The sequence below is a fragment of the Rhinopithecus bieti genome, unplaced genomic scaffold, assembly GCF_001698545.2.
Source record: "Rhinopithecus bieti isolate Rb0 unplaced genomic scaffold, ASM169854v2 scaffold_36315, whole genome shotgun sequence".
Classification (NCBI taxonomy): domain Eukaryota; kingdom Metazoa; phylum Chordata; class Mammalia; order Primates; family Cercopithecidae; genus Rhinopithecus; species Rhinopithecus bieti.
In genome coordinates this window covers 517,028-527,727 of record NW_016815814.1, presented here as the reverse complement: position 1 = coordinate 527,727, position 10,700 = coordinate 517,028, and the positions used below count along the sequence as shown (strand labels likewise).

Genomic DNA, 10,700 nt, shown 5'->3' with positions numbered 1-10,700 from the left:
GTAGAGGTGGGGTTTCACCATGTTTCCCAGGCTGGTCTAAACCTCTTTCAAGAGATCTGCCCACCTTGGCCTCCCAAGTGCTGGGATTATAGGTGTGAGCCACAGCACCCAGCCATTGGACTATGAGACTGCCATGATAAACTGAGTGCTTATAAGCACGTTATCTAATAGTTGTACTTTCTTTTTTGCAATTGCTGGTAAAGTAGAAGTTAAATTTTTTAGCTATTATATTTTAAGGTGAAAGCAATCTGAAAATGTAAAATCATAAAATGATGAAATTTCATAACTGTTTTCTTATTTAATTTTTTTAACCCAGTGGATGTTCCTTCAACTTGTGCCTTCTTGGAATGGATCTTTAAAACAGGTTTTGACAGAGACAGATGTCTGGTTTTCTAAACAGAGGAAAGGTAGGCCTGAAATTTTTGAGAACTTGTCTTTTGAAAGGAAATTTATTAAAATCAGGCCCCATGAGAACAGAAAATAAATTAATTAATTAATCAAATGAAATCAGGCCCTAACTTGTTTATAGACTTAATTTTAGAGCTTAGAGAAAACCTTAGCAGTTACCTACTTCAGCCCCTCATTTACAGTGAGAAAATCAAGGCTAGATAAGAAAAATGCCTTACCTATCATTATCTGAATTGTTATTCCTTGAACTGTCACCATACTCTTGAGCCCCCCAAAACTATTGTTTTTCCCATTATATCACCAACAGATCTTGTTGACTGCATTTGTCTTGACCACACTGAGTTTTCTCTAACAAAGTATACCCTGTCAGGCAACCATTCTTAACATGGGGGCCATAGATAGGCTTTCATGTGTCACTGACACCCAAAAGTGGGTACAGAATTTGATATGTGTGTGTGCTGCTGCATACCTTTGTGGGAGGAGAGCTTCCATACCTTCCGTCAGATTCTCAGTAGAGACTGATCTAAAATTGGTTAAGATCAACTGCTATAAGGTCTTATCTGCGCAAAGAAGGGCATGCAATGTAAAAAATACATGTGTGTGTATATTAAAATGTATGTATATTATTTTTTACTTTGCTAAAACGTATCTAGAAAAAGTATTTTTTATGGCTGTCAGGTGCAAAGAACAGGATAAATCATAATCCTTAGTTCATGATTTTCTTAGCTTGTGGCCACCTTTTTGGTTTATTTTGAATACGTTGAGCCTTTATGACCTAATCTTGGAGAATTAGAACATCAGTAACTTCAGTGTAACTCATGTGCTTCTTTTCTATTGTGTCCCTCTGACTTTTCCTAACCACTATCTTGAACTTCATGTTTATTCTTTTGTTTTAAAAATATATATTATTGCACCAAGTATATATGTCTTAACATATATTACATAGTGGTGTGCTAATAAGCTGACTCTGAAAAAAACAATCCCTGATTAGTACCATTTTTTAATTCCCATGGTACAAATTTTCCCATCGTGGCTGATTGATTGCAAACTACCAACATGACATCACTTTGTGAAAAAGGAGATGTACACAGTCAGCTCCTATGAGCCAGTGGCAACACGCCACTGGATAATGTATCATTTTGTTTTAGTTGTTATGGAACTGTGTCACGTTGTGGCCTTAATTTTAATTTCCTTTATAACTAAAGAGATTGAATGACCCTTAATATGGTTATTAGCCACATGTTTCCTCTTCTGTGAGATATCTGTTTAGGTATGTTTCCTATTTTAATGTCACATTTGTCTTTTCTTATTGATTTGTAGGCTTTCTTTATATATTCCTGATAACTAATACTTTGTCATAAATGTGTTCTGCACTTCCAGTTTGTAGGTTATCTTTTTAATTTATTAAAGATGTCTTTTTGGTTGGTGCCGTGGCTCACACCTGTAATCCCAGCACTTTGGGAGGTCAAGGCAGGAGGCTCACTTGAGCCCAGGAGTTCAAGGACAGCCTGAGCAACATAAAGGATTTGCAGGGCAGCCAGGCACGGAGGCTCATGCCTGTACTCCCAGCACTTTGGGAGGCTGAGGTGGGTGGATCACAAGGTCAGGAGTTGGAGACCAGCCTGGCCAACATGGTGAAACCCCATCTCTACTAAAGATACAAAAATTAGCTGGGCTTGGTGGCAGGCGCCTGTAATCCCAGCTGCTAGGGAGCCTGAGGGAGGAGAATCGCTTCAAACCAGAAGGCAGAGGTTGCAGTGAGCTAAGATTGCGCCACCGCACTCCAGCATGGGCAACAAGCGAAACTCTGTCTCAAAAAAAAAGAATTAGCAGTGCATGGTGGTGTACACTTGTCTGTATTCCCAGCTACTGGGGAGGCTGACATGGGGGGAGGATCACCTGAGCCTGGGGGGGTCGGGGCAGCAGTGAGCCATGGCCACACACCACTGCACTCCAGCCTGGGCAGCAGAGTGTGAGACCCTGTCTCAAAAAAAAGGAAAAAAAAATGTTTTTTGATGAATAGATGTTCTTAATTTTAAAATTTCATGCTCTTTATAGCTTAGTTAAATTCATTTTATAGAATTATTTTATGTAGTCAGATTTCCTACCTCAGAGCCAGATAAATTATTTTTCTATAAAACTCTTGAAATAAAATGTGTAAAGAACCATATCAGTGAAATATAACTTGATTTCCTTGAAGAACAAAATACTAAACTTGTATCTTAAATTATACTTTCGTGTTACATTATGGCAATTAAAGAGGGACTAGGGAAATTACAGAGGAGAAAAGTAGGGGAAAGCATTTAAATAAACAGAAGAGAGAGAAAAACTGAAAGAGGGCCGGGCGTGGTGGCTCAAGCCTGTAATCCCAGCACTTTGGGAGGCCGAGACGGGCGGATCACGAGGTCAGGAGATCGAGACCATCCTGGCTAACATGGTGAAACCCTGTCTCTACTAAAAAATACAAAAAACTAGCCGGGCGAGGTGGCAGGCACCTGTAGTCCCAGCTACTCGCGAGGCTGAGGCAGGAGAATGGCGTAAACCCGGGAGGCGGAGCTTGCAGTGAGCTGAGATCTGGCCACTGCACTCCAGCCTGGGCAACAGAGCGAGACTCCATCTCAAAAAAAAAGAGAAAAAGAAAAACGGAAAGAGACAAGCATGGTAAAGAAGTTAAAAAGAGAGAGGGACTCAGTAGAAACAGCAGATGTTAGGCAAATGTTGATTGAACCTTATGATCATTTGTGCTTCAGATAGATCCACCACAGCAATCAATCAAAAGAGAAATTGCCCTGTAGTCTAAGTGACAGAAACTGGAGAAGCAAGCTGTGGTCCACTTCTGGTTTCCCACTTGAGGCTCTCCCTCCCAGCCCCTGAGGTGTGGAAGTATACAGTTCAACATAACTTTTTAGGGAGACACTGATTGCACAAACCAAAATGTATGTCTAATGCTCTTGTTTTTCTGTGAAGATTTTATAGAGTCATTTTCAATAGTTTTAAAATTGTAAATAAGATGCATACTTAGGAAATAGGATAGAAAAAATCACTTTGATCCCTCACTCGTTATATTTTGGTGTATGTCTTTCTTTCTTTCTTTTTTTTTTTTTTTTTTTTGAGACGGAGTCTTGCTCTGTCACCCAGGCTGGAAGTGCAGTGGTGCGATCTTGGCTCACTACAGCCTCCGCTTCCAAGATTCAAGCAATTCTCCTGCCTCAGCCTCTCAAGTAGCTGGGACTACAGGTGCATGCCACCACACCCAGCTAATATTTTGTATTTTTAGTAGAGATGAGTTTTGCCATGTTGGCCAGGCTGGTCTTGAACTTCTGGCCTTGAGTGATCTGCCTGCCTCGGCCTTCCAATGTGCTAGGACTACAGGCATGAGCCACCACACCCGGCATATATTTTTGTATATTTCTTTTAAGTTATCTTAATTATTTGACTTTTCAGATCTATATGGATCAGGACTACAAGAAACAATAGAAATTTAGAAAGTTTTCTACACAATTATACTTAAGGATTGCTATTGAATTTGGCTAATGGAATAAGTATGGCCACATGTTGTCCAGCAAGCAACTTTAAAACATTTTTCTTGGTTCTATAAATTCTTACAGAAATAAATGAGCCAGTCTCTTCTACACCCTTGACGAAAAGGCTTCATGAGATATAATCACCAGATTTCTATGAGACAATCCAGAATTAGATTTTTATATCTTGTTCATGTGACAGAACACCTGTAAAAACAAAATGGTATTCTCAGCACACCCCATGAAATTGGCACATTTAATTCAACATGTGAGCTAGAACCAATGTTGTTATTTTTAAAACAAGAGATATAAATCCACTGTCACACACCTGTTGTATAAATAAGCAAAGTTAACTATTAATTTTTTTTAATGAATTTACTGCTTTCTTGTTTGCTTTGCTGACTCTAAGCAGGTGCCAAGGGAATACAAAAAATATATGAGATAATGTGGAAATTCTTTTCATTAACTTGGCTGTCTTTTTACAATTTTCAGGAAAAAAATATTTTAGTGGGGAACACCTTCTGGTCTACAGAAAACCTGTATTCTATGTGAAGCATAGTTTGAGACATAATAGTCTATAATGGCAACTGTCTTGTTTTTCTCCTTATCCTTAATAGCAACAGGACTGGGTATACATACTCTCCTGGGTGTATGTCATTTGACAGAAAACATAGACTAGGGCTTATGCACAAATACCTGTTTGATAGCAGTAACTCTAAACCTTTCCTTCTGACTCATGAAAGCACACTGGAATGTAACTGAGGGTAATTTTTAGGAATAACCTTAAATTCTCCCTAAAAGAAAAAAAAATTATATACTTCATAAACTTGAATTATTCTATTTTCTTTTCTTTTTTTGAAACGAAGTTTCACTCTGTCACCCAGGCTGGAGTACAGTGGTGTGATCTCGGCTCACTGCATCCTCCGCCTCCCAGGTTTAAGCAATTCTCTGCCTCAGCCTCCCAAGTAGCTGGGATTACAGGCACCCACTACCACGCCTGGCTAATCTTTTTTGTATTTTTAGTAGAGATGGGGTTTCACCATGTTGGCCAGGCTGATCTTGAACTCCTGACCTCGTCTCGTGATCCACCCGCCTCGGCCTCCCAAAGTGCTGGGATTACAGGCGTGAGCCACCACGCCCGGCCGAATTATTCTGTTTTCAGTATTATTATTATTATTATTATTATTATTATTATTATTTATTTTAGAGACAGGGTCTTGCTCTGTCACACAGGCTGGAGTGCAGTGGCACAATCATAGCTCACTGCAAGCTGCAACTCCTGGGCTCAAGCAATCTTTCCACCTCAGTCTCCTGAGGAGCTGGGTCTGCAGACACATGCCACCACACCTCGCTAATTTTTTTATTTTTATTTTTTGTAGAGATGGGAGTCTCACAGTGTTGGCCAGGCTGGTCTTAGACATCCTGGACTCAAGTGATCCTTCCACCTTAGCCTCCCAAAGTGCCAGGATTACAGGTGTGAGCCACTGTGCCCAGCCTTGAATTATCTTAATAATAACTGAATACTACCCAACTGTTGCAAAACTATGGCTACAATGTCTGTCTTTTATTTTATTTTGTTTTATTTTATTTTAATAGAGATAGCATCTCACTATGTTGCCCAGGCTGATCTCTAACTCCTGGGCATAAGCAGTCTGCCAGCCTCAGCCTCCCAGAATGCAGGGATCACAGGCGTGAGCCACCATACCTAGCCATACATAGCCTTTCTTATTTTGTATTTCAATAGAGAATTAATATATTAACTAGTGTTCATTACATGTAGCTGAAATGTAAGTTAAAAGAAATTAAGAGATAGTCTTTGTCCTGTGTACCTTACCCTTGAGTGAGGCTTTTGGGCTCCAGAGTTTCACTGGCCTGTTCAGTTCCTGGGAAGGGGATTCTGGTGAGAGTGTGTAACCCTAAGTACCTTTCTCAAGCCTTCCTTTCCCAACTTGCTGCACTATAAATGCCAAATGCCCAGAAACAGCTGAATTCCCAGCCCAGGGGTTTCATTAGGACCAAAGTTAATTTCCTGGGATTTTAAAATAAATCTCCTTATGTTTTTATCTGTAAACCTAAGGTTTATAAAATTCTTGAGAACTTTAAAACTACCTTATTTTGTATTCTAATAGACGTGAGTGTACATGTGTATCCCCGTCCATAAAACATTTAAGAATAATAGGTTTGAAAAGAATGACTGTTTAACTTTCATGGTTTTTTATAGATTTTGAAGGTATGGCCTTTCTTGAAACTGAACAAGGAAAACCATTTGTGTCGGTATTCAGACATTTAAGGTTACAATATATTATCAGTGATCTGGCCTCTGCAAGAATTATTGAACAAGATGCTATAGTACCTTCAGGTAAGAGAACATAATGAATTTGTAATTTTAAGTAATATATTTCTGATTATAACAGTAATATAGATCATAGAATAGAACAAGGAAGTAGAAATTATTATTAATCCCAAAAAGGTATACATGTTTATTCCAAAGGGGGATCATACTATAGAGGTAATTTTCCATGCTTACATATCATGAGTATTTTCCCATATCATATTTCATTAAATGCTCTCTAAAATATTTAAATGATTATCTAGTATTCTGTAATATGGATGTTCTTTAATTTAATAAACCAGTGCATGATTTTGGATCAGACTTTTAAAAATGACTTTTGAAGTATTTAAAGATCATAACTGATTTTTCTATTAGTGCTCCTTAAATTTGTTTATTCTGGTTTTTTCTTATTCTAAAGTCTTAAACTTCATGTTGAAGCAAATGTGTCTTTGCTAATTATAATTTAAATTTTTTGAAATAACTACTGATTTACCTTTCTGAGTTAAATCTCTAGTACTTGTGAATAATTCCATTTAGTACTATATATACATATAAGAAATGGAAAATAGAATTTCTGTTTGAAGATTTATATGTAATGTTTGTAGTAATAATTGGAGTTATAGATTTGTGTAAAAGTTGTGATTTTTTTGACACCTTAATTGTGACATAGCTGTATGTTTATAGATTTAAATTTTCCTGAAATCTCTATACTTATTTGGAAAGGAATTGAAGAGAAAGAAAACTTAGAGTTAACTCTTCTGGTATATTTGGAAGTGGTGCATTTTTATAAAATCACTTCAGCAAGTTTATAGCTGCTGTTTAAATCACAAATTCTCTGAATTTTACATTCCTTATAGTATAGCAGTTCTATAATAGTTTTAGTATCTGTTAAATACCAGGCCCTAGCAATGATGTAATATTAGATGCCAAAACCAATTACATATGCCACTCTAACTGTACTTCCTTTTAAGGCTTTTTGCAAATGAATTTTGAAAGAGATTGGGGAAAAGTTTGTTCTAAAGTGGTTTAATTTAAGTATGCCTGTGATGCAAGTGGATAAGCTTTATATTTTTGGATTGCAAGATGGGTACAAGTATTTCTAGTCTAAAATAGTTTATTCAATATAGAATCAGAAAGAGTTTAGATCTTGTATTTTTTGGCAGATGTCAGTCATTGTTACCATATCTTACAGATAATTATTTACCACATATTTATCACATTGTGAAGGGACAGAAGGAAGCCACCTAATTCACATTATTGAGATAGATTGGTATATGCTGTCAGTAGGAACGTATCTTAGATTTGAAATGAGTTGAAATTATTTTGATTAATCAACCTAAAACTTGATCATTTTTCAGAAATAGTGCCAAACGTGTTAACATTAATCAAAGTTAGGCATTTGGCAATATGGAGAGTTTGAGTACATCTGTTTACCATCTTTAGGTAAAAAATTTAGAAACATGTTTAATTAAAAGTTGAATTGGGACTTTGCATAGAAGCACTTTATTTTAGGATTCAACTGTGTCAAGCACTCTACTTTGTGCTGAGTACTGCTGCAGAGCATTCTACAGCTTTCGTATTGGTGTCACTGCAAATTCACATTTCAACACTAAGCTTGAACCTTGGGACTTCTTACACTACTTTTAGTTCGTTATTTCTCTTTTTCATTTCCTTCAGCAATTATATCAATTTCTGCCACTCTGTTCCAACTTTCTACCCAATTACCTCATTGTCAGTTTTGTGAAAATAAGTTACTGAAAATGAAAAAGTATATAAATCCATGTAATAAATTCAGAAAATAGCTTCAGAACTAGATTTTTATGTTATTCTACATAAGCGTTTTTGAACCAGGCTTCTCCATAATTTTGTGTTACTATTTTCTACCTAGATGCTCTATACAGAATACTCTTATTTGTCCATGTAGGAATTTTTACTATGTAAATAAATGTTTGGTCACTCATCTTCATTATTTACATCTGATTTATATGTTTCATAAAGTAGTTCAACTTGTAGGCTTAGTTTTTTGCTATAAGCCATATTAGTTTTAAGTGGATTCATGTGAGTGTATGTATACCTGAAGATACACTTTTCCCTTCACTTAAACAAAAAATGCTGGGCAAATTAGGAAGTACCTTTTTTTGCTTTTTAAAGTGCGTAAACGTAAGACATGACATTTTCAAATAATATCGTTTTAGAGGTCCCCTTTCCATATTCTTTGTGTAAAACTAGGGAAATAATCTAAATAAAATCAGTCTCATATATCTCATTTATTCCATTGGGAAAATACTGTGTTTATATTCAAAACTGCTGTAGATCTCAGGTGCAGATCGGATCCATGACACTGTCAAATACCACCTTGACATGCCCATTTTTTTTTCGCCCTGTGGCCTGGAGAGGGGCAGGCGGGTAGAGGCAGAGTCTTGCTATGTTACCCAGGCTCTTCTCAAATTTCTAGTCTTAAGCAATCGTGCCGCCTCGGTCTCCCAAAATACTGGAATTACAGGCATGAGTCACTGTACCTAGCCCCTATTTTGAGTTTTTGTTTTGGACCTTGGTCTGATAAAGTTTAAAATAAGTGCTGAAACATATTACTAGTCAAAGTTTAGTCTACTTAGTCAAAGTTTCTTGAAGGCACTTTTTCAGAATCTTTCCAGCCAACAGTAGCTCTCTGCCAAAAAGGATTCTGGCAAACTCTGCCTAGTGTTTCTTCCTTTTTGGAAATGATTGCATACAAACATATTGAAAACTCTGTGTAAAGGAACCTGCTTCACTTCTTTTCATCCCATATTTTACCAGGGATTCTTTTTTTTTTTCCTTTTGCAATGCTATTAACATTGCATTTGAACTTGTGTTACATTGACTTACTTTTGGAATGCTGCTTTTAAGACATGGGACCTAGAATCCTTGAGCTACCAATGACCAGAAAGATTTGAAGTTTGACTTTTTACTCTTTTGGATTAAGCCATGACAAGAGAAACAAAATATGTACTCATGTTTTAACTTGTTAAAATGCTTTTGGTTTTAAAGAAGGTTATACAAAAATTGTTGCAATTTAAATTCTAAAACATTTTTGGCCGGGTGCGGTGGCTCACACCTGTAATCCCAGCACTTTGGGAGGCAGAGGTGGGTGGATCACAAGGTAAGGAGATGGAGACCATCCTGGACAACATGGTGAAACTCCGTCTCTACTAAAATACAAAAAATAAGCAGGTGTGGTGGCACATGCCTGTAATCCCAGCAACTGGGGAGGCTGAGGTAGGGGAATCGCTCAAACCTGAGAGGCGGAAGTTGCAGTGAACCTAGATCATGCCACCACACTCCAGCCTGGTGACAGAGCAAGACTGTCTCCAAAAAAAAAAAAAAAAAAAAAAAAAAAAAATTTGTGGGATACGTCTAACATATTTGAGAATATACACGTATGTGTAATTCATTCCAGTTTTACAAATGAATCATGAAATGCCATATGCTATCTCTAGATCAATGAGTTTCAAACTCCAGGCATTTTAATAGGTAGTGATCAGCTTTAAATACACATATATAAGAATTTTTGGCCGGGCATGATGGCTCACACCTGTAATCCCAGCACTTTGAGAGGCTGAGGCCAGCAGATCATGAGGTCAGAAGATCGAGACCATCCTGGCTAACATGGTGAAACCCCATCTCTACTAAAAATACAAAAAATTAGCCAGCCGTGGTGGCGGGTGCCTGTAGTCCCAGCTACTCAGGAGGCTGAAGCAGGAGAATGGTGTGAACCCTGGAGGCGGAGCTTGCAGTGAGCCAAGATCGTGGCACCACTGTACTCCAGCCTGGGCAACAGAGTGAGACTCCGTCTCAAAAAAAAAAAAAAGAATTTAAAAAAATATATGCATGTATGTGTGCTGAGTCATGCAATAGTTGCTACTAGTATTTACCTATGAAGACAAATTATCTGTGCCAGACACTTAAATTCCTTATAATATCAAGAATATAATTTTGGAGGACCCTGAAAGAAACATTCAAAAGTGTATTTAGGCCAGACATGGTGGCTCACGCCTGTAATCCCAGCACTAGGTGGCTGAAGCAGGAGACCCCTTCTCCATAAGAAATGGAAAAATTAGCTAGGCATGGTGGCAGACACCTGTAGTCCCAGCTCCTCTGGAGGCTGAGAAGAGAATCGCTTGAGCCCAGGAGTTCAAGACTGCAGTTTACCAAGATAGGGCCACTGGACTCCAGCCTGGGCCACAGAGTGAGACCGTGTCTCTCTCTAAAAAAAAAAAAAAAAAAGTGTATTTGTATTTATAGGATGTTTTAAGGAAAGACACCAGTAAATCATTGGAAGTCACCTGATTACTTTCATTAAGTAGAGACCTAGGAAGTGACAATCCAGATTTTAATTGCACTACAATTTCCACCCCTCTTTTAGACAGAGATTGAAAAATAGGCTGGGCACAGTGGCTCAA

General features: G+C 37.7%; 1 protein-coding gene across 1 annotated transcript in view; it reads left to right on the top strand.

The window, feature by feature from the left end:
* GMCL1 (germ cell-less 1, spermatogenesis associated) overlaps window positions 1-10,700 on the top strand; it is a 53,120-nt gene that overhangs the window by 20,209 nt on the left and 22,211 nt on the right. Inside the window, exons 8-9 of the mRNA XM_017853771.1 lie at window positions 317-407; window positions 6,151-6,288. Of these exons, the coding sequence (XP_017709260.1) occupies window positions 317-407; window positions 6,151-6,288 (229 nt within the window). The remainder of the gene's footprint in view (window positions 1-316; window positions 408-6,150; window positions 6,289-10,700) is intronic.